Source organism: Cebidichthys violaceus, unplaced genomic scaffold, assembly GCF_023349555.1.
Source record: "Cebidichthys violaceus isolate CVI_PGR_0920_01 unplaced genomic scaffold, fCebVio1.0.p SCAF_3, whole genome shotgun sequence".
Lineage (NCBI taxonomy): Eukaryota > Metazoa > Chordata > Actinopteri > Perciformes > Stichaeidae > Cebidichthys > Cebidichthys violaceus.
The window spans coordinates 21,702,400-21,725,995 of record NW_027176483.1 but is presented as its reverse complement, the minus strand read 5'-3'; the positions used below and the strand labels follow the sequence as shown (position 1 = coordinate 21,725,995).

The 23,596-nt window shown below is 42.9% G+C and overlaps 1 protein-coding gene across 1 annotated transcript in view; it reads right to left on the bottom strand.

Moving 5' to 3' along the window:
* plcg2 (phospholipase C, gamma 2) overlaps nucleotides 1-23,596 on the bottom strand; it is a 33,260-nt gene that overhangs the window by 6,064 nt on the left and 3,600 nt on the right. Inside the window, exons 2-24 of the mRNA XM_068724212.1 lie at nucleotides 22,554-22,745; nucleotides 21,200-21,349; nucleotides 19,118-19,211; nucleotides 18,985-19,032; nucleotides 18,762-18,846; nucleotides 18,554-18,634; nucleotides 18,408-18,451; nucleotides 18,234-18,306; nucleotides 16,743-16,844; nucleotides 16,404-16,522; nucleotides 15,814-15,899; nucleotides 15,585-15,702; nucleotides 14,879-15,047; nucleotides 14,674-14,769; nucleotides 13,029-13,115; nucleotides 11,011-11,210; nucleotides 10,685-10,885; nucleotides 7,806-7,928; nucleotides 7,528-7,708; nucleotides 7,111-7,179; nucleotides 6,883-6,992; nucleotides 6,573-6,669; nucleotides 6,406-6,478 (exon numbers count right to left, since the gene is read on the bottom strand). Of these exons, the coding sequence (XP_068580313.1) occupies nucleotides 6,406-6,478; nucleotides 6,573-6,669; nucleotides 6,883-6,992; nucleotides 7,111-7,179; nucleotides 7,528-7,708; nucleotides 7,806-7,928; nucleotides 10,685-10,885; nucleotides 11,011-11,210; nucleotides 13,029-13,115; nucleotides 14,674-14,769; nucleotides 14,879-15,047; nucleotides 15,585-15,702; nucleotides 15,814-15,899; nucleotides 16,404-16,522; nucleotides 16,743-16,844; nucleotides 18,234-18,306; nucleotides 18,408-18,451; nucleotides 18,554-18,634; nucleotides 18,762-18,846; nucleotides 18,985-19,032; nucleotides 19,118-19,211; nucleotides 21,200-21,349; nucleotides 22,554-22,737 (2,590 nt within the window). The 5' untranslated portion in view covers nucleotides 22,738-22,745. The remainder of the gene's footprint in view (nucleotides 1-6,405; nucleotides 6,479-6,572; nucleotides 6,670-6,882; nucleotides 6,993-7,110; nucleotides 7,180-7,527; nucleotides 7,709-7,805; nucleotides 7,929-10,684; nucleotides 10,886-11,010; nucleotides 11,211-13,028; nucleotides 13,116-14,673; nucleotides 14,770-14,878; nucleotides 15,048-15,584; nucleotides 15,703-15,813; nucleotides 15,900-16,403; nucleotides 16,523-16,742; nucleotides 16,845-18,233; nucleotides 18,307-18,407; nucleotides 18,452-18,553; nucleotides 18,635-18,761; nucleotides 18,847-18,984; nucleotides 19,033-19,117; nucleotides 19,212-21,199; nucleotides 21,350-22,553; nucleotides 22,746-23,596) is intronic.

Genomic DNA, 23,596 nt, shown 5'->3' with positions numbered 1-23,596 from the left:
GATAGATAGATAGATAGATAGGTAGGTAAGTAGGTATATAGATAGATAGCTATATAGATAGATATATAGATAGGTAGGTAGGTAGGTAGGTAGGTAGGTAAGTAGTTATATAGATAGATAGGTAGGTAGGTAGGTAGGTAGGTAAGTAGGTAGGTAGGTAGATATATAGGTAGGTAGGTAAGAAGGTATATAGATAGATAGGTAGGTAGGTAGATATATAGATAGGTAGGTAGGTAGGTAGGTAAGTAGATATATAGATAGGTAGGTAGGTAGGTAGGTAGGTAAGTAGGTATATAGATAGGTAGGTAGGTAGGTAGGTAGGTAGGTAAGTAGGTAGGTAGGTAGGTAGGTAGGTAGGTATATAGATAGGTAGGTAGGTAGGTAGATATATAGATAGGTAGGTAGGTAGGTAGGTAAGTAGGTATATAGATAGATAGGTAGGTAGGTAGGTAGGTAAGTAGGTATATAGATAGGTAGGTAGGTAAGTAGGTATATAGATAGATAGGTAGGTAGGTAGGTATATAGATAGATAGATAGATAGATAGATAGATAGATAGATAGATAGGTAGGTAGGTATATCGATAGGTAGGTAGGTAAGTAGGTATATAGATAGATATATAGATAGGTAGGTAGGTAAGTAGGTATATAGATAGATAGATAGGTAGGTAGGTACCGTATTTTCCGCACTATAAGGCGCACCGGATTATAAGGCACACCTTCAATGAATGGCCTATTTTAGAACTGTTTTTATATATAGGGCGTACCGGATTATAAGGCGCATAGAATAGAAGCTACTACAGTCAAACGTTTGACTGGGGTTGCGTTATGCATCCACTAGATGGAGCTGTGCTAAAGGGAATGTCAACAAAACAGTCAGATAAATCATTCAGTCAAACTTTATTGATTTTTGATTTCATTCACAATACGGTAACTTAAACGTAGAGGGGAACTTTTCCCTGATTCAGTAAACACGTAAAAGAAACAGTCTGATACCACTAAATCAAACGTTAGTGCATTCACAATATAGTAACTCTCGAGCGGTGTTTACCGCTATTACTTCGGCGACGCCCCTGACTACGGTAGCCGTAATGCTGCAAGCGGTGCGGCTTTGTAGTTTACCAGTCGTACTGAAACATTTTGACAGAGCGCCGTGTACAACCAGTATGGATCAACCAATTAACCAATTGATCCATATATAAGGCGCTCCGGATTACAAGGCGCACTGTCGTTTTTTGAGAAAAGTAAAGGCTTTTAAGTGCGCCTTATAGTGCGAAAAATACGGTATATAGATAGATAGGTAGGTAGGTAAGTAGGTATATAGATAGATAGGTAGGTAGGTAAGTAGGTATATAGATAGATAGGTAGGTAGGTAGGTAGGTAGGTATATAGATAGATAGGTAGGTAGGTAGGTAGGTATATAGATAGATAGGTAGGTAGGTAAGTAGGTATATAGATAGATAGATAGATAGGTAGGTAGGTAGGTATATAGATAGATAGGTAGGTAGGTAGGTAGGTATATAGATAGGTAGGTAGGTAAGTAGGTATATAGATAGATAGATAGGTAGGTAGGTAGGTATATAGATAGGTAGGTAGGTAAGTAGGTATATAGATAGATAGGTAGGTAGGTAGGTAGGTAGGTATATAGATAGGTAGGTAGGTAAGTAGGTATATAGATAGATAGATAGGTAGGTAGGTAGGTATATAGATAGGTAGGTAGGTAAGTAGGTATATAGATAGATAGATAGGTAGGTAGGTAGGTATATAGATAGGTAGGTAGGTAAGTAGGTATATAGATAGATAGATAGGTAGGTAAGTAGGTATATAGATAGATAGATAGGTAAATAGGTATATAGATAGATAGATAGGTAGGTAGGTAGGTATATAGATAGGTAGGTAGGTAAGTAGGTATATAGATAGATAGGTAGGTAGGTAGGTAGGTATATAGATAGATAGGTAGGTAGGTAAGTAGGTATATAGATAGATAGGTAGGTAAGTAGGTATATAGATAGATAGATAGGTAGGTAGGTAAGTAGGTATATAGATAGATAGGTAGGTAGGTAGGTAGGTAGGTAGGTATATAGATAGGTAGGTAGGTAAGTAGGTAAGTAGTTATATAGATAGATAGGTAGGTAAGTAGGTATATAGATAGATAGGTAGGTAGGTAGATATATAGATAGGTAGGTAGGTAGGTATATAGATAGGTAGGTAGGTAAGTAGGTATATAGATAGATATATAGATAGGTAGGTAGGTAGGTAGATATATAGATAGGTAGGTAGGTAGGTAGGTAGGTAGGTATATAGATAGGTAGGTAGGTAAGTAGGTAAGTAGTTATATAGATAGATAGGTAGGTAAGTAGGTATATAGATAGATAGGTAGGTAGGTAGATATATAGATAGGTAGGTAGGTAGGTAGGTAAGTAGGTATATAGATAGGTAGGTAGGTATATAGATAGGTAGGTAGGTAGGTAGATATATAGATAGGTAGGTAGGTAGGTAGGTAGGTATATAGATAGGTAGGTAGGTAAGTAGGTATATAGATAGATATATAGATAGGTAGGTAGGTAGGTATATAGATAGGTAGGTAGGTAAGTAGGTATATAGATAGATATATAGATAGGTAGGTAGGTAGGTAAGTAGGTATATAGATAGATATATAGATAGGTAGGTAGGTAGGTATATAGATAGGTAGGTAGGTAAGTAGGTATATAGATAGATATATAGATAGGTAGGTAGGTAGGTATATAGATAGGTAGGTAGGTAAGTAGGTATATAGATAGATATATAGATAGGTAGGTAGGTAGGTATATAGATAGGTAGGTAGGTAAGTAGGTATATAGATAGATAGATAGGTAGGTAGATATATAGATAGGTAGGTAGGTAGGTAGGTAGGTAGGTATATAGATAGGTAGGTAGGTAAGTAGGTATATAGATAGATATATAGATAGGTAGGTAGGTAGGTAGATATATAGATAGGTAGGTAGGTAGGTAGGTAGGTAGGTATATAGATAGGTAGGTAGGTAAGTAGGTAAGTAGTTATATAGATAGATAGGTAGGTAAGTAGGTATATAGATAGATAGGTAGGTAGGTAGATATATAGATAGGTAGGTAGGTAGGTAGGTAAGTAGGTATATAGATAGGTAGGTAGGTATATAGATAGGTAGGTAGGTAGGTAGATATATAGATAGGTAGGTAGGTAGGTAGGTAGGTATATAGATAGGTAGGTAGGTAAGTAGGTATATAGATAGATATATAGATAGGTAGGTAGGTAGGTATATAGATAGGTAGGTAGGTAAGTAGGTATATAGATAGATATATAGATAGGTAGGTAGGTAGGTAAGTAGGTATATAGATAGATATATAGATAGGTAGGTAGGTAGGTATATAGATAGGTAGGTAGGTAAGTAGGTATATAGATAGATATATAGATAGGTAGGTAGGTAGGTATATAGATAGGTAGGTAGGTAAGTAGGTATATAGATAGATATATAGATAGGTAGGTAGGTATATAGATAGGTAGGTAGGTAAGTAGGTATATAGATAGATAGATAGGTAGGTAGATATATAGATAGGTAGGTAGGTAGGTAGGTAGGTAGATAGGTAGGTAGGTAAGTAGGTATATAGATAGATAGATAGGTAGGTAGGTATATAGATAGATAGGTAGGTAGGTAAGTAGGTATATAGATAGGTAGGTAGGTAAGTAGGTATATAGATAGATAGATAGATAGATAGGTAGGTAGATATATAGATAGGTAGGTAGGTAGGTAGGTAGGTATATAGATAGGTAGGTAGGTAAGTAGGTAGGTAGGTATATAGATAGGTAGGTAGGTAAGTAGGTAGGTAGGTATATAGATAGGTAGGTAGGTAAGTAGGTATATAGATAGATATATAGATAGGTAGGTACCGTATTTTCCGCACTATAAGGCGCACCGGATTATAAGGCGCACCGGATTATAAGGCACACCTTCAATGAATGGCCTATTTTAGAACTGTTTTTATATATAGGGCGTACCGGATTATAAGGCGCATAGAATAGAAGCTACTACAGTCAAACGTTTGACTGGGGTTGCGTTATGCATCCACTAGATGGAGCTGTGCTAAAGGGAATGTCAACAAAACAGTCAGATAAATCATTCAGTCAAACTTTATTGAGTTTTGATTTCATTCACAATACGGTAACTTAAACGTAGAGGGGAACTTTTCCCTGATTCAGTAAACACGTAAAAGAAACAGTCTGATACCACTAAATCAAACGTTAGTGCATTCACAATATAGTAACTCTCGAGCGGTGTTTACCGCTATTACTTCGGCGACGCCCCTGACTACGGTAGCCGTAATGCTGCAAGCGGTGCGGCTTTGTAGTTTACCAGTCGTACTGAAACATTTTGACAGAGCGCCGTGTACAACCAGTATGGATCAACCAATTAACCAATTGATCCATATATAAGGCGCTCCGGATTACAAGGCGCACTGTCGTTTTTTGAGAAAAGTAAAGGCTTTTAAGTGCGCCTTATAGTGCGGAAAATACGGTATATAGATAGATAGGTAGGTAGGTAAGTAGGTATATAGATAGATAGGTAGGTAGGTAAGTAGGTATATAGATAGATAGGTAGGTAGGTAGGTAGGTAGGTATATAGATAGGTAGGTAGGTAGGTAGGTATATAGATAGGTAGGTAGGTAGGTAGGTATATAGATAGGTAGGTAGGTAGGTAGGTATATAGATAGGTAGGTAGGTAGGTAGGTAAGGAGGCATATAGATAGGTAGGTAGGTAGGTATATAGATAGGTAGGTAGGTAGGTAGGTATATAGATAGGTAGGTAGGTAGGTAGGTATATAGATAGGTAGGTAGGTAGGTAGGTAGGTATATAGATAGGTAGGTAGGTAGGTAGGTATATAGATAGGTAGGTAGGTAAGTAGGTATATAGATAGATAGGTAGGTAGGTAGGTAGGTATATAGATAGATAGGTAGGTAGGTAAGGAGGCATATAGATAGGTAGGTAGGTAGGTAGGTAAGTAGGTATATAGATAGATAGGTAGGTAGGTAAGGAGGCATATAGATAGGTAGGTAGGTAGGTAGGTAAGGAGGCATATAGATAGGTAGGTAGGTAGGTAGGTATATAGATAGGTAGGTAGGTAGGTAGGTATATAGATAGGTAGGTAGGTAAGTAGGTATATAGATAGATAGGTAGGTAGGTATATAGATAGGTAGGTAGGTAAGTAGGTATATAGATAGATAGGTAGGTAGGTATATAGATAGGTAGGTAGGTAGGTAGGTAGGTATATAGGTAGGTAGGTAGGTAGGTAGGTAGGTAAGTAGGTAGATAGATAAAATGATGAATGTAAAAATCGTACCTCTTGAGGTTTCTGACCACTTAGGGGAGCAATGCTTTGATGACCAGGTTGCAGGTGAATACAATGATTGTGCTAGTCTTGTTCGGAATAAGGGTGAATTGGTATTGAACCGTTCGGTATGCGCCACCCTTTCGGTACGCCCTGCTGTTTACGTCTACTTCTCACGCACGTGGAACAGAAATACTGGAGCGATGGTTTTACCGGCAAAGATTTTGTCAGCGCACCAGTTGCTGTCAGCTGCAGCAGCAACTGACTAATGCTACAGATTGTCGCTGCGTATATGTGACCACACTCTATCGTAGACAACACAGACTTCACATTTACATTACAGACATTTCTATTTTATATTTCTGTTATTTTTTTTAATTTTATTGACAATATGCCAGTATTTGAGTGCCTTAACTAAGAATTATGGCTAATGAGCAACTTTTGAATGTTAATCATTTTCAAAATAAAGTTTTCCCAGGTGGCGACCTTCAGTTCTCCGAGTGAAGCCAATGCGGAAGTGTCTTATAACTTGCATTCTCTCGAGTGTCCACCAGGGGGCGACTCCTCTGGTTGTATAGAAGTCTAGTCTAAAATGACTCTACTTCTCTCTTGATTTATTCCCTCAGTAAACATTGTAAACATGAGTTTATGGTCTCAATCTCTAGTTTACAGTCTTCTTCAATACAGCATGATGTTCATTTAGTACATTATGCTCCATTTAGAGTCAAACAGACCATAAAGCAGGGGATGCTTTAGGGGCGGGGCTTACTGTGATTGACAGGTTGCTGTCGCTACCAGAATCTTATACGGCGTCTCGACGTCACTCCTTCGCATTCCAAATATGGTCACTTCCCTTCTTCAGATGCAAAAAAGCCAAGATGGTGACGGCCTTATTACAAGATGGCGACGCGGTATTGCCAAACTCAGGGGTTGAAAACATTCTTATATACAGTCCATGTGTTTTTGTTTTCAGGCTTTATTAATTGGTTGTTTAACTGCTAGGAAAAGCGACATCAGTGTAGTGAGGATAGTGACAACCAGCATGCATCAGATACTTAAAGAACTCACGGTTTTGGATGTTGCACTTGGAGATGTCCACCACGCCCTGACATAGTTCACCTAGTGGGTTGTCTTCCATGTCCTGTTTTAGTACACGTGGCAAATACATTTGATTATTTATCAGTCGATCGCTGTGCTGATTGACCTCCATTTAAACTGTGACCTGAACTGTTCACCTGTCCTTTGACGTCAGGTTTGGTGTTGTTGGACACTTCCTCGACATAGTTCGCTGGGAAGAACAGCTGCAACTTTCCACCGTAGTCGCCTTTCCACCTGTAGTGCAGCGCAGAGCGGAGGAGGACAACGTGAGGACCTGTTTTGTTCTTTGGCCATGCTAGCCAAGTATATGCAGATGACGATGCATTACGCAGGGGATTAAAGTGACTAGTTCCTAAGATATGGCAAAGACTCATAACTGAACTGTGCGTGCGTGTGTGTGTGTGTGTGTGTGTGTGTGTGTGTGTGTGTGTGTGTGTGTGGACTCACCATCCATTGCTCTCCTTTGACACATTGTGTATCAAAGCTCCTTTGCTGAAGCTGTGCTCATCCGGATTTTTGGCCGGGTAGCTGTAGACGGCCCTCACTGTACTTTGAGGCTGAAGGAGACAAACGCACACTATCATGACTTCATCACGGGACACCGCACAGGATAGCAGACAGCTAAAGCTGACAGGGTGTAGCGGTGTGTGTGTGTGTATGTGTGTGTGTACACACCAGCGAGGGCTCGATCTCGTTGGGTTCCACGTACGTCTTCACGTCATACAGAGAGGCGCAGTCTTTCTCCTGTGTTAGCACAATACACTTTTAGGAAAATATATAATTTTTTAAGCAATGCCAGCAGTGGGGTCATAGGTATGACAAAGTCAGTCGGTGCGATTCAAATATCTCAGCAACTATTGGATAGATCGCCATAACAATTTTGTACAGGTGATTGATCATGGTGCCCAGAGGATGAATCCTAGGGACTTTGGTGATCTCCTGACTTTTCGTATAGCAGCAGGTCAAAGTTATTAATTATCCTGGGAAATATCTTAACATATACTAAAATAATTGGCCCAAACATTTGCAGACATTCGTGGTTCCCATGTCTCAATTATCTCTGGTCTTTGTACGTCTCCCACAGTCACTCACTGCGCTAAAGCGGTCCACCAGCTCGGGGGTGACTGGGTAACGGAGCTTGATCTTGCGATACAGTGGCTTCTTCCTGAAGTAGTTGACCAGGTCCACGAGGCTCTCGAACTCGGTTGTGGTGCCCAGCACGTACATGTTGCCCTCCTTCTGGATGCGACAGTGTTTGACCTTACCGTCGCCTCTGAATGAGAGAGAGATGATTAATACACACACACACACACACACACATGCACACACAGATCCAGCAAAGACAGATAAAGTCTGAAGTGTCATTGCACCTGAACGTGATGGCGAAGGAGTCTGGTTCTCCTTCTCGCTGTCGGATGAGGAAAGCTCCGTCTCTAGGAATCCTCAGCAGGTAGTCCTCGGCCTGACCTCTGCTCAGGTTACTGTAGAACCACCTGCACAGCACACACACAAAAGCATAGTGTCAGGATCCCTGTCTGACCCGTTGTGTGTTAACCTCTGTTCCCCCCCCCGATCTCCTCTCCTCATGTGTTCATTATGGAGAGGGGTCAAGTTAGGACGGATCCGGAAAAGGTCAAAGCAGTGACTGAATGGCCGACCTCCTCCTCTCGCAAACAGCTTCAACAATTCTTGGGGTTTGCCAACTTCTTACGCCGTTTCATCCGGAACTACAGCAAGGTACCAGGCCCCCTCACTAGACTCCCCTCCTCCAAAACCACGTTTGTATGGACACCAGAAGCCGGCCAGGCGTTCCAACTTCTCAAGGAGCAGAAGTTACTCATCCCGACGACACTCAACAGTTCTTCGTTGAAGTAGACGCCTCTGACACAGGTGTGGGAGCCATCCTGACACAACGTTCGAACTCTGACTCTAAGCTCCGCCCCTGTGCTTTCTATTGTCGCCGGTTGACTTCGGCGGAGAGAAATTATGATGTTGGAAACAGAGAATTGCTGGCAATCAAACTGGCTCTCGAGGAATGGAGACACTGGCTGGAGGGGGCCGTTCATCCATTCGTGGTCTGGACGGACCATAAGAACCTGGAGTGCATCCAGACCGCCAAAAGGTTAAACCCAGGCTCGGTGGTCTCTGTTCTTCAGACGGTTCAACTTTTCCATCTCCTACCGTCCAGGCCACAAGAATACCAAACCCGACGCTCTCTCTTGCCAGTTCTCCCCCCAGGGCCACGCCTCCAGTCCAGACTCCATCCTCCCAGCAACCTGTGTGGCGGCGTCTCTCACCTGAGAAATCGAATCAGTGGTGCGGGACGCTCTCCGGACCCAGCCAGACCAGCCAGACCGGCCTCTTTGTTCCCCTGTCCGCACACTCCCAGGTGCTCCAATGGGCGCACACCTCCCGGTTCTCCTGTCACCCTGGCGTCAGACGTACCATTAACCTGCTTCGGAGGACCTTTTGGTGGAAATCACTGGAAGCGGACACTAGAGCATTTGTCCTCGCCTGCTTAACCTGTGCCCGCAATAAGACGTCACACCAACCTCCCGCCGGCTTGCTGCAACCCCTTCTGGTGCCACATCGTCCCTGATCCCATTTTGCCGCCCTCTCAAGGGAACACGGTCATCGGTGGTCGACCGCTTCTCCAAGACGGCTCACTTCATTGCTCTGCCCAAGCTTCCCTCAGCTCAGGAGACGGCTGACATTATGGTCAGCCAGGTGTTCCGTCTACATGGGATCCCAGTGGACATCGTTTCAGACCGTGGCCCGCAATTCATAACCCATGTCTGGAAAGCCTTCGGCCGGGCCTTTGTCCAGGCCCTCGGCGCGACCATCAGTCTGTCCTCCGGTTTCAACCCCCAATCTAACGGGCAGACAGAGAGACTAAACCAGGAGCTGGAGGCCTCCCTCCGCTGCGTGGCAGCATCGAACCCTTCCAGCTGGAGTACTCATCTGTCCTGGGTGGAATATGCTCACAACTCCCATACCTCATCTGCTACTGGTCACACTCCATTCGAGGTCTCCCTGGGGTACCAGCCGCCTCTGTTCCCTGCCCAGGAGGCGGAGATAGCCGTTCCTTCAATTCAGCTCCACCTCCGTCGCTGCAGGAGAGTGCGAAAGGAGACCCGGTCCGCTCTTCTCTGAACGGCGGAATAAAATAAACACTTGGCGGATCGCCGCCACATCCCTGCTTCACATCACCAAGTCGGTCAAAGGGTGTGGCTCTCCACTAAGGATATCCCTTTAAGAACCGAATCCCGGAAGATGTCCCCCCGGTTCATCGACCCAATTGAGATCTGGGCCATTATCAATCCTTCCTCGGTCCGTCTGAAACTCCCCTCGGCCATAAGGATCCACCCGACATTTCATGTGTCACAAATCAAACCAGTGTCTGCGGACCATCCAGCCGGTTACCACCTGCAGTTTGACACACTGGATCCCGATCCCACTAATGACCTCCTGACAGTATATCAACCCTGGTCCTGCAGGCATCGGTTGTCAGTCAGGTACCGTCTTCTACCCTGGTACTCCGTTACCTCTGTTCGTAAGTTTCCGTTCTTACGATCCCCGGTTCTGACCTCTCTCGTCTAGTGCCTACTAGTGTGCCTGCCATCCTGTGTCAGGCCACGGGAAACCACACCGTCGATCCTGCCATCTGTCCAGTGTAAAATAAAGTCTGTTCTGTACCTGAATCCTGTCTTGTGGTTGCTATTTGGTTCTGTCCTGAACTCCCGGGACACATAGTTACATTTTGCATGTGTTTGCATGTCTGTGTGTGTGTGTGTTGAGACAGTTATCAAAACTACAAAAAGCATTTTGAAATGGACGCAAAATGAAGGGAAGAAAGAGAAAGAGGGGAAAGAGTGACTGTGCTTCTGTGGGCGTATGAGGGTGAAAGTGAATGTGAAAAATATATGGCATGCATGGGCGGTTGCTATATACACACAGTATATATCAACCGCCCATGCATGCCATATATAGACCGTTTAGTCCTCTTCTTTGTACTGTTATTACAGACATAATCTTATTATTACTCGTTATTTTAACTCAGCTAGCGAGATCTAATCCGCCGAAATATATATATATATATATAAATACATCTATATATATATATATATATATATATATACACAAAAATGATACCATGGTATGATAATTCGTTGCTAGCTTACATCGTATGTAGATTTTTAGCCAGTCCCCTGTGATGTATCAGACTGACGTTTGTTCATGTATGACAAACCCTTTTTGCAGGTGTGGGTTGGGCTGCGGCACAGCGTCGGTGAGGCGCAGTTCAAAGTCTTGGCAGCGCAGTGGGTTCTCTCTGTAGTGCTGGATCACGGAGTACACGCTGGGAAAGTGCAGGTTTGGCGTCAGGTAGAAGTACGTGTGTGTGTCCTCTGAACCCGAGCGGATGCGACAGTGCTGGACCTTCCCGCTGCGCCTGAAATACACGCAGAGGACGAGTGCTCAAGAGTCGCACACAATACATTTTAATATATTACACACAAAAAAGCACAGTCCTTAAGCTTTCGGTTGGCCATGAGATCAAGAGACTGGATGTTGTACCAGAAGGAGAGGGTGAAGTCTGTTTGATAGGTATCACTCGGTCGGACCAGGAAGGTACCATCTCTTCCCCCGGTCTCTACACAGTAATCGTGGATCAGTCGCTCGGCCATCAGCCTGCCTTCACGGTCTCGCTCCGCCATCAGCCTGCCTTCCTTCAGACGGCCGTGGAACCACAGCTCTGAACAGTGCATGTCCTGGTACTGAGAAAGATGACAACAACACTGGTTTGACATGTTCTTATTGTTTCATCGCTGACCAATATATAATGCTAAGAATTCTTTCTCCCATATATTTACGTATCAGCGACATTTGTCTTTAATAATAACCACATCAGAAGAAGGACTTTGATTAAACTACCTCAAAGTTACCTTGAAGTTATGTTAACATTCAGTGTTTTCTTACCAAAATGCATTGTGGGTTTCCATTCAATGCATAAAACAACAAAAATGGTTTTATGAATATTTTGCATGGTTTAAACAGTAAATGCTGCGTTTCTTGATGCATTACCAGCACCACACAAACAACATGGGAACCCAAAGAACTTGTATGGAGACTCTTCTAACTGGGGACAGCTACCGATAGCTACCAGGGAAAACAAAAGCACATTACATTACAATACATTACATTACATTACAGTCATTTAGCAGACGCTTTTATCCAAAGCGACTTACAAAAAGTGTACTCAACATAGGTATTCAAGCGAACTACTAGTCACCAGAAGTCACAAGTACATCTCCTTGTTTACACAAGCATCTAAGAGCCTGAAGCAGCGCAAAAGTACAGAGCAGAAACAAACTAATACGACTACAATAAGTGCAACAAACTGATATGAATACAATAAGTGGTGAGTGGAAGGCTCAGGATAGCACATCTTCAGCCTGATGGGCAGCAACTCTGCTGTCGGGAAGTTCATTCCACCACTGTGGGGCCAGGACAGAAAACAGCCGTGACCGGGTCGATCGGCCGCCAGGACCTCTGAGCGACGGGGCGACCGATCGACCCGAGGCAGCAGAGCGAAGTGGTCGGGCGGGGGTGTGGGGCTTGACCGTGGCCTGGAGATAGGAAGGAGCTGTTCCTTTCACTGCCCTGTATTCTAGCACCAGAGTCTTAAACTGGATGAGCTCTTACAGGGAGCCAGTGTAGAGAACGGAGAAAGGAAGTTGTGTGGGAGAACTTGGGGCGATTGAACACCAGGCGAGCTGCGGCTTTCTGGACAAGCTCCAGAGGTCTGATGGCCGACGCCGGGGCTCCGGCGAGTAGAGAATTGCAGTAGTCCAGGCGGGAGATGACGAGTGAGGAAGCACTGTCTTCTTTCTGTTTTGGTTGCGCAATGGTTGAAGCTAAAGGAGGCTGGTCCATAGAGGCTGCTCCGCCTCTATTTTTTTGAATTGGTTGAAATAAACCTTTACCAAATCTCAGAATCATTTATAAAATATTTGTTCCATTATATGGAAAACCAGGGGGAAAAGCCGAGCATACCCAGCACAGGGGGTGGATCCCCAAGCTCAGGTTGGGGGAGGTGATAGAGGGAGTCTACTATCCAGTTCAGGTGCTGCAGCCACTTGGCGAGTGGCATTGGTCACACCTGCAGCCCACCAGGTGATTAGAGTGAGCATCTGTTCACAGAGCTGGGAACATAGACTGGGAAGAAGATAAAGAGGATCTCCTGAACCTCTTGAGAGGTGATCCGGCAGGCTGACCTCTCTCCTCTGCCCTACCGAAGGAATCGTCTCACACCGGGTGCAGACCGAAGGCCAAAGACCCCGACCGGGCGGAATCTTTTGTTAAGTTTGACCCCATCCCCCTGTACCCTAACCTGTTTATCAAGACAGCAGCCACCACTGGACTTTTGTGCCGTAAAGTGAGCCTTCATTTTCCCAGGAGATCGTACCCACCGGCAGACATAATTGTATCGTGAAAGCGAGGCTTGTGCAATCAACATTTACTTCACAATGATAAGTTAAAGCAGAAAAAACAATGCCTGAAAACGTTACAGGTAAGCTCTTTTTTTTTTTTACCTTCCTGGGATCTTCTTCTTCCTCCTCATACTCCTCTGCATAATACAGCTTGTCATCAGAGATCACACAGTAGTGCTTGTTCCACCGCTGAGAAAGACAACATTTTAAATGTTAAATACCCGAGGCCTATTTGCAGGCCTCAGCTAGAATAAAGATAAGAAATACCTAATTAAGTGTATAATTAAATAAAAAAAAAAATTATATATTTTTGAGATGAGAAAAATGATGGAACTATCAGAATACATGTTACAGGTTCACATAAGATAAGGATGGAACACAGCACAACTTGGAAAACTCAAAAGCTCACCCTGGAAAAACAGCACTTTTAGGGTATTGTTTTTTGGAAAGTATGGAAATCCAAGACTTTAAATATGCTGAGCTCTTAGAACAACTGATATAGGCTCTACATACACAGCTATACATAGATACAGTGAAACATTTATAAAATATAGAGCATATAAAATTAAAAAACTGATCAAATATTCCAATATTTGAATAAAAAAATATTTTTTAAATTCAAAAACACTCTATATCACTTCTATGTATCACTCCTGATGTTCAATGAATCAATAGACAGAAGATTGGACCTTTTTTGAGTGTTTTAAGCTCTTTCTATGCCCTTTTTAGTTGTTTAGTTTAAGGTCAAATACTGCTTCAGACTCAGCCATTCTCTCTGTTCAGGGCTGTATCTCAGCCCCCCCTTCTCCGATTTTCACCATTGAGACATCCTTCGAACCGTAGGAGCCAATAGAATTGCCTGGAATTGAAAGCTAGATGATTGACAGCACTATTAGCCAATAAAGCTCAAAAACGTCCCATCTCTGAAATCTGATTTGCTGAGCTTCCAACCCTCTCAAGAATCCGAGGAGTGTCGGAGAGACACGAATCGAACGGATTCACACGGAGCACCAGCAGCTGGACAAACATGCGTTGGAAGTACGGAGATATTCCATTTTTTCGCTGAGATTCGACCAAAAGTAAGTACAATATTCGATGAAAGCTGTGTGACTTTTTGTGTTCGAAGCTGAATATCTCTGCGATGGTTTACCGGGGAGAGAAATGGAAACTATGTCCGTAATCTCCGTCAGGCGCTCGTGCTTTTTCATGCTGCATGTTCGTAGGTAGCACGTTGCTAACGGAGTGTAGCAGCCTTTTTCTCCGGTCTGTCCCAGTCATATCGAGTATGATTTATGATATTTTGTTATTTGTTTGCTTGGCTGATGGGAGATGTGTTTGTCTCATGTAGAAGTGACCTAGTTCATGTTGTTCCCAGGACGCTGAGGTTTCTGCAGAACTATAACATCATTATATTCGTTCTTCGTGGGTTCTCTGCCAGTTACTTTTAACACAAAACTCTCTGCGTCCAAATGGGGGACCCTCGGGTGTATAAGGTTAACACTCGAGGGTCCCCCATTTGGACGCAGAGTACTCCACATGCAAACAAGCTGCTAACACAGGGAACTATTCAAGCGCAACATGCAGTCAGTTCAAAAGTCAGAAATGACTCACTGAAGAGTATATGCTCATAGTTTCTCATTAATAATGAGGTTGTTTCAGTGATTATTTCTGTCTGTAGGATAATCTATGAGACTGGAACTAGGGGATCAGCTACCTCGCCAAACCCATTTGACCCCTCTGACAGTACCTGGTCCACAGGGTCCCAGATCTCCAGATCTCCTTGTTTCTGCCCCTTCCTGAACTCTCTGGTGGTTCCTCCTCCCTCCACACTGAGCTTCTTGTGCTGCACAAGGAAGAAAGAAGAAGAAAGCAGTCATTACGAACGACAACAAAACCTTCTCGCCGTCGACATACAGATCCCACTGACGCTGATCGGTGTGTGTAGACAGTACCTTGAGTATGATCTTGCCCTTCAGCTGTGTGGGTGACGGTAGCTGCTCAGCCATCTGCTCCACAGGTTCAGTCAGCAGTTTGTCTCCAAACACGTCTCTGAAGATGCGAGCCATCTGACGCTGCTGCTCCACAGGGCAATGCTCCTCTATGGACAGGATCAATGGGAACCTACGAGAGACACGGCGTGGTCATTGGCTGTAAGATGACAATGTTAATGGGAAGATTTGGAATAATAATTCAAAATCCAGACCAGTAATATATCAGCAAACAACTAAAAATGTACCAAACCAATGGTCTTAAAGTGGCATAATCACCAAAAACTAAATGCTAAAACCACAATTCCTTGATGGAGTTTAATGACATCAAATAATACTAAAATCATTTTGTAATTCAAATTTAAAATAGAATCAGTGAGGTGGGTAAAAAATTTATGTAAATTCTCCAAATAAAGTTGAATGAAGTAAGTGAGCTTAATGAGGATTAAAAAAGTGAATATAGAAGAATTCAATCAAAAATGTTATTTTGATTGAACACAGATCTATTGCCCTCAAGGGCACCTGCCCAATTTTAAATGAGCTAATTCAACTCTAAAAGCTGCTGTGTGTGTGTGTGTGTGTGTGTGTGTGTGTGTGTGTGTGTGTGTGTGTGTGTGTGAAAGAGTCATAAAGTCACAGACATAGTGACAGTGTTTTTTGTGGTTCTTACTCTGATGTGACAAAAGCGTGATCGTTAATGGCTTTGACCACATCCTCAAACTTGATCTTGGTCGTCCTGGTCCAGCCGTGGTAGATGATTGGCTCCCCGGGCCCCTCCCAGCAGTCCACTGGACAGATTCAGTAATACAGAAATATAACATTTTACTGCGACTCCTGCAAACGAAACTCCCAACTGTGACCTAAAATCCATGACTGATCTAGGGCTGGATCATACTGACGTTCAACACAGCGGCATCCCAGACGCAGACAGCGCACATAAGCCTCGGTGGACGACTCGCTGCGGAGCTGGTCGCCGGTCAGGTAGCTGTCGAAGGACACAGGACGTGCTACATTAGGTGTGTATTCTTCATGTATCGTTACCTCTTGCTATGACATGTTTTGGTGAGCAGTGTATCTGGTACCGCTCTCTAAAAAAAAAAAGGTTTATAATGTGTAATTTATTCATGTTAATAAACAATTGGCTACCGCTTTATGGATCGGCTGTAAACCATTAACGAGAACAATGTTTGGGTTACCAGATCACGAAAAAACCTCCTGGATCCACGAGTGAAGCCCCAGAAACCTAAACCCTACATTTCCCACAATGCAACTAACATCATATTTATATTAGACTCTCACTGTTCGTTAAAAGACATATTTTAAAACTCAATTGCAAACATTTTTAATGCAGACTTTTTGTTGTACAAATGTGAGTCCATCTACCACTTTGATTGACTCCACTGTCACGTGTGTGTGTGTGTGTGTGTGTGTGTGTGTGTGTGTGTGTGTGTGTGTGTGTGTGTGTATGTGTGTGTGGAGTCATACTGACGTGTTGTGTGAGGAGTTGATCCAGTAATGGGACAGAGGGTTGTTCATGTCCAGGTTGCTGATCTCTGAGAACTTCTCATCCCACACAGAGTTCTCCTTGGAAAAGAGGAAACTGAGGAACTAGAGGAGGAGACTTAAGAGTTAACTCATCGACTTTAACAACAACAACACGGCTCTCAGCGTTGTTCTTCTAGGCCAAACAGTCAGACTTCTTCTCTTACTTTTAACACTAAATTCACATAATATACTTTGTCCGATAAAAGCAGCAGTGGTGACCGGCCTAATCACCGTGTGCTCCGTCTCTGTGACACACGGTACCGGCAGGCACAGAGCAGCGTACCTCGCTGACGGTGAACTCCGGATCATTGGTTTTTCTCATGGTGTCGTCGATGAAGGTGGTCATCAGTTCTCTGACATGGTTCAGGTCACTGGCCCAGGGTTCCTGAGGGATGACGGGACAGAGAGATGTTATTCATGTTTAGTTCATTCATTGGTGCTTTGTATTCATGAACACCTCACTTTTCACTACTTGTGTACGTTCTAGACCGTTCTATTCTTGCCCAGCTTTGTCAGATTCCTTGTTTGTGTACACATACTTGGCTTATAAAGGTGACTTCAAACTGACAGCAAAAAGAAATGTGGGCCATGAATGAAATCATGTCCGTCCTTTGAAAGCATGAAAGGTGAGTTTCCTTCACGGTCAGAACTAGTCATGACTAAAACCAAAGCAGTGCAGTTGAGGTGGGATGTAGTTTGTGGATGATTTACTTAGACAGAGGTAAATGTATTACACAGGCCATGTAAGGACAACTGAACAAAAACAAACCTAAAGAGTCATAAAAGTAACATTCAATCAAACCATTAAATGATGATGACAATTTGAACTTCTTTGTTTGGGACTCAGACGTTTGAGGTCATCAACCGAAACTGCTTCTCAATCATGTCTAGTCATTGGACTAGAAGGGGTTAATTCTGGGTGGTTTTATTCCTATACACTGTACACTGGGGACTGTTATTTACCACCATGGCATCTCATTACCTTTGTATGCTGCCCACTAACCCATTGACTTCGGTGGGTTATTCCTAAAGACTGTTGTGTCAAAAACTGAACGTCAAATCATTTTCTTTAATCAAACAGAAGTTTGTCTCATTGGTCGCAGTATATTTAACAATGACAAATCCAGCCTTTATATTCTGACCCGAGTGTTAAAGCTGTTTCACTTGGTTTTCAGATATTGGACATTTGCTCATTTCTTTCATTTTTCAGATTGAAGCTGGGGTAGGCGATATATTTTTGTAGCAGATGTTAGCATATTGTAATTCAAGTGGTTTGAGACTGATCTAGAATCTTGTCTCTGTTTTCAGGCTTTAGACAATCTCGACTTTGGCCAATCACAGGTGACTTCAGAAGGAGGATGTTCCTATTGGCCGTACACTCAAGGGTGGAAGCCTAAAACAACGTCATTCCAGCACTGGTAACAGCTGCCAACACTGCAAAGCATGACGGGCTCATCAAAAAGAGAGTCTGACAATACTGGAGGAGTGTTTCAGGGACGGAGATGAAACAGTTTAGCCTTCTGGTCAGCGCTGCTGAGGCAGACATCGTAGCTCAAACCACAGAGTCATCTCAAAGGGTTGTACAGACCGACACGTTAGAGGACTGCTGCTATATAACGGCATCAGGAGCACAGTCGTGTGTTTGAAATGAAGGACTAGTACTCACACAGGTCACTGTATGACATGCATGCATATGCCCGTCAATCAACTATTATACCAAACAACACCGGCTCTTTTTCCTGTTGCACTAATCATTCACTGTCGCTTATTTGACCTTTTGCTGGTAGAGGAGGAATCGTTGGAAGTCGTGGAGCAGAACTGCCGAGGCATCTGGTTTATCTGTGTTACTGTTTAATGAAGAAGAGCAAACACAAAATACACGATTATACAATAAATAATAATTTACATCAGTGTTAGCAAAGATGAGGGGAAAGGAAAAGGAGCTCACCCCAAAATAAAAGCACACGATTCTTTTTTGAACTCATCCAGGATCTGAGTTTAAAATGTAATATGAATGAACATGCTGGAATAACTCATGTGCAATAATATATACAGTATATATATTTACTCCAATGTGATTCAATACGGACTCACCTCATTCTGTTCAAACATGATAAGGTTGTAAAATTTATGAAACTGCGCAAAGTCCAGGCGGTCTTTCTTTCCTCCCACTTCCTGTGAAAGCAGAACAAAAAGCAAAGCCCTGACTGAGAAAGACAGTTTGAATATGTTGCATTCCAGAACAGACTAACAGTCCTCTGGTCGACGAGGACGCGATGTGAAGACAAGAAGACAAGAGTACCAGGAATTTGTCTTTGAGGGAACGAGAGCTGGGGGGCTTGTAGTTGATGGAAGCTAGTAGAGCCTTCAGCTCCTTCATGGAGATACTGGGGAATCGAATGATTTAGAAAACACACTTTTTACCAGTGAGAAATTTGTCACATCATACCAGTCATAAGACACAACATTGATCTTTAGCATGCATGTACAGAGCTAGTGTGACTGAGCAACCAGATCATACATACCTGTGTGTTTTGGTCTGATTGACAGAATACATCTGCTTCCTCAGCCAGCTGGAAGAAAAGGACCACAAAGGGATGAACTATGAGGCGTGTCTTCACCACTAGCAGCTGTGTGAATGTGTGTGTGTCAGTCTACCTCTCGACAAGAACCGGAGTCGGAGCTTCCAGTGTCTCCTGCCTCAGCAACTCTAGTCCTATCAGCCATTTCTGCGCCTCCTCAACAGAATCAGCTGGAAAATGAGCAGAACATAAAGTATTACTGCACTACGTAGGTGATGAGCAGTGGGTCTGCTTTTGAAACATAATCTGATCCGCTGTTTAGGAAATACTTGTTGTTCACACTGGAGCTAGTCATGGTTAAACGTTGTGTAATAGTGATACTCGTTGAGAGAGGTTGGAAGGAGATATACATTTCTAAAATGTTACATTTCTACGTTAAAACCAGATGGAAACTCTGGTTCTGCCGAGTGAAGCCAACGCAGAAGTGTGTTAAAGCTGCATTCTCTCTAGTGTCCAGCAGGGGGCGACTCCTCTGGTTGTATAGAAGTCTAGTCTAAAATGACTCTACTTCTCTCTTGATTTATTCCCTCAGTAAACATTGTAAACATGAGTTTATGGTCTCAATCTCTAGTTTACAGTCTTCTTCAATACAGCATGATGTTCATTTAGTACATTATGGTCCATTTAGAGTGGAATGCTTTAGGGGCGGGGCTTACTGTGATTGACAGGTCGCTGCCACTACCAGAGCCTATACGGTGTCTCTCTGTCACTTCTCCGCATTCCAGATATGATAACTTCCGTTTATCGGTTGCAAAAAACAATATGGCGACGGCCGTAATCCAAGATGGAGACGGCAAAATCGGCCGAACTGGAGGCTTCATAACGACAGTTCACAAAGCAATGAGTGACGTCACGATGACTACGTCCTCTTCTAATATACAGACTATGGTAAAGACCTGGGGCGACAACATTAGCAGAGTTTGTTAGCACATCATTAACTAGCTTTAGCACGTCTATGCTACAGTAGCTACTGAAAGCTTAATGCATACACATGCTGCTTTAGCATTTTAATGATCGTAACAGTGAATAAAGACTTTCACTTAAGCTTTACAGGAACAGTGTTGCAGGAGATCAACACGTCCTCATACCTAAATGTAACAGTTGCCGTTTTAAACATGTGGTTAATGTTCCGTAACATTTGCAGTGTGGTTAGGTTTAGACAACAATACTACTTGGTTAGGTTTCAGGAAAGATCATGGGTTGGGTTAAAATAAAAATGTTTGTCATAGTACGCAAGTTAACCTAGAATTACGTACATGATGTAAGTTAACATAATCATCACCTGAAACTAATAATCGTTATGTCCTTAGCTCAGAAAAAGAGATTTAAATCTACAAAGGGAGCGGTTCGTTGGTCAGAGGGCTAGTCTGACTGTTGTGAAGCTAGCTAGCAGAACTTTGTAGTAATAAGAGTTCATGTTTAAAGATATGCAAGAAGTTTTTACGTGACATTACATTTTTTGCGTTTTGCCATGTTTGGCGGTGACAATCCCAACATCTACTTCCTCTGTGGAGCGGACATTTTCAGCCTCAAACGCATTAAAACATATTCAAGAAATAGAACTGGGGAGGCTCCACTGTCATCACTGGCGTCCATGAATCGAGGAGGACTTCTTACTGGAACTGAACCGCACCGATGTTCTGAACAACCGCGTCATTGAACTCTTTGTAATCAAAGAAAGGAGGATGGACTTTGTCTTTAAGTGAACAGCAGCTTTAGTAAGTGAACTGCTTTTGTTTTTAAATCTGCGTTACTACTGTGTTCATGTTTCTATGGTGTTGTTTTTATGATATGGTTGATATTGTTCCTCTGATGTGAATAACATTGAATGGTTCTCTTTAGTGTGAGGGTGAATGCGTGTTTTAGCGTCGCAGTTTTCCTGTTGAATCATGTTATTTGGGTTTTATGTTATTCTACCTGCTTTGTTGTCATATAAATACATGTGACTGGTTCTTGTCATTGTGTTAATTACATTGATTTTGACTCTATGCATTGTCCGTTAATGACGCAGCATCCTGTCATGCTGCGTCATAATGAGGTTATAGGAGGTGGTTCAACTGTGGTAGGACAGCACTGAAGGCCCAGGTATGAAACACACGGCCTACAAGGACACAAACAGTGGTCCGACAGAATACTACAGAACAAATAAAGATCTCACCTCCCAGACTGAGGGTGTTGAGAACAAACAGTGATCCGTAGAAGATTGTGAAGCAGGTGTTTTCATCGTGTTTGTCCTTGCCATCTTTAAAGCGCTCAAAGTCCTTGGAGTTCCTCCCCGGACGAACCTCTCTGATCTCAAACAGATCCACTGAAACACAGCACACGACGCATAATTCTGGAGTAAGTAAGTCATCACCTCTGCTGGGGACGAATGTCACAACCCGTAGAGAGTCTGAGAGCACCAAATAAGATTTAAGCTGCTGTTAAACATTTTAAAGGTTTGCGGAAAGTCCGTTTTTATGCTCATTTTAGAATGCAATACATTTCCCCTGCAACTCATCCCAGGTTCACAGTCTGCATTAGAACTGTGATACGTTCAACACGTATCCTCCTACAAGTAACACGTTATATGTAACGATCACCAAAATCACCTTGAAATGTTCATGAATGTAATACCAATTTCTGTAATGATTTTATATTCTACTGAAAACTCTGTTAACTCAAAATTTAGTTAAAAACGTGACACTTCATATTCACTTATTCCTTAACAGAGAAAATACCAACAAAAGGTATCAGAGCTCAAGTACAAGTCTAAACTAAAAATCCACCTGGCTAACAAATTTGCCAGCACCGCAAGCTAGGCTACAACCTAGCATGCTAAAACGAGTCGGTACTTACAATAAAAAAATAACAGCGTTTACTGTATTTCTCATTAAACCAGTTTTACTCAAGTTGTTCATCAAATAAACCATTTGCATTTCATGACATTTATTTCCCAAGTTTTAACAGTTTAGTTAACGGGTAACACACGTTAGCATATAGCATGTTCTAGCTTAAACCAAACCACGTCAGCGTCAGGTGTGTATAGGGTGTAAAGTACAGGCCTAACAGATCATCCATGAAACATCCCCAGGTGATTACTTACACTAAGACAATTATTATTTATTATTACAAGTTTTCTGAAATTGTATATGTTTAGATATACAAATGATGCATAATCTTCTTTAAATGTGCATTAATTTGCACACATGTTCAGGAACTGGATCTGAAATGTTATGTTCAAATATGCTAATGAGGTATTAAGGTATTAATAATGGTAACTATTGGTGAATTTAGGTCACAAATAGACAAAGTAGGAAAATAAACACTTAAATGTAAATGTGTATTTTGGATGTTTTCTTTCCACTAGTCTGAAAGAAGACATCTCAAAATTGACCAGTGTGTGAAAAACCGATGTATGTTGGCCTGGTGTCTCTCCTCTTAACGGTGCAGAGATATTGTTACTGCGTTTTGAAAATGCTCCATAAACCAAGGAGATGCTCGTGATGATTTTTCGTCGTTAATATACTCACGGACACCATCGGTTTTGTCTGCGGTGCGTGTCCACGCCACCTGCCGGGTCTCCATGATGACCTGCACGGTGAGCCGCTCCACCTTCTGCCGGAACACCGTCATGACCACGCCCATCTCCATGTCCCGTTTGATCAGCATCTTCTTGTACTCCGTCATCTCGCCCTGCTGCCCCGAACGAGCCATCTCTGCAGCTGAGACGGTGACGGGAGAGACACACGGAGACGCTCGTTCACGGCGTAAAAGGCTTTGATTATGGAGGAAATAAACAACATATCAACTGTTGCTAATGAATGGTCCTCCTGTGAGTCACTTAATGACTCTGTTGGATTCTGTAGGTCCACTCTGCCAAACATCGTTTAAGAGGCAAAATAAGCATCAGTGAGGCTAACACCACTCACCAACAACCATGAGTGTACACCAGTGTTTTTGACTCTTCCTGATCGCTTCATGTTTATTTCAGGAAGGGCATTCTCCCAGTTCAACTTTTAGTCGTGCACTCTCAAAAAGAATGTTTCCAAAAGGGCTCAGGTTCATATGCTTCTGAAGAAACCTTTCTTCAAGGGTGTTCCATGAAATGCTTTTGAAGGGACGTTAATGATTAATGGACATTATCACACAACCCTGCTGAAGGCTGAACCCTGTGAAGGGACAGTCCCTATCGGCCTCACTGCAGCCTTGTCTAGATCCACTACGTTTCCTCATACTGGTGCTGCAGCAATGCGTTACACAAATACTGTGGCGATACAGCGTTCACTCACTCTTGAGCACGCCCGCTTCAGGGAAGCCAGTGTTGATATGAAATGAGGATGTTGCTCTGTTGCTGCGTTATTTCTTAAACACACCGGAACACTCGCACATATACACCGATGGAGTGCATCGGTATTCACACAAATGCCTACAAACTCCTTTATGCTAAATAAGAGCAGATTTCATGGGAATTTCTTTTTTTGCACAAAATTGCACGCGGTGGAAAACGCCACGGTCCCCGGGTCAAAACTGCATGAATTGCACAAGAGAAACCCGACAAGGGGCAGAACAAATC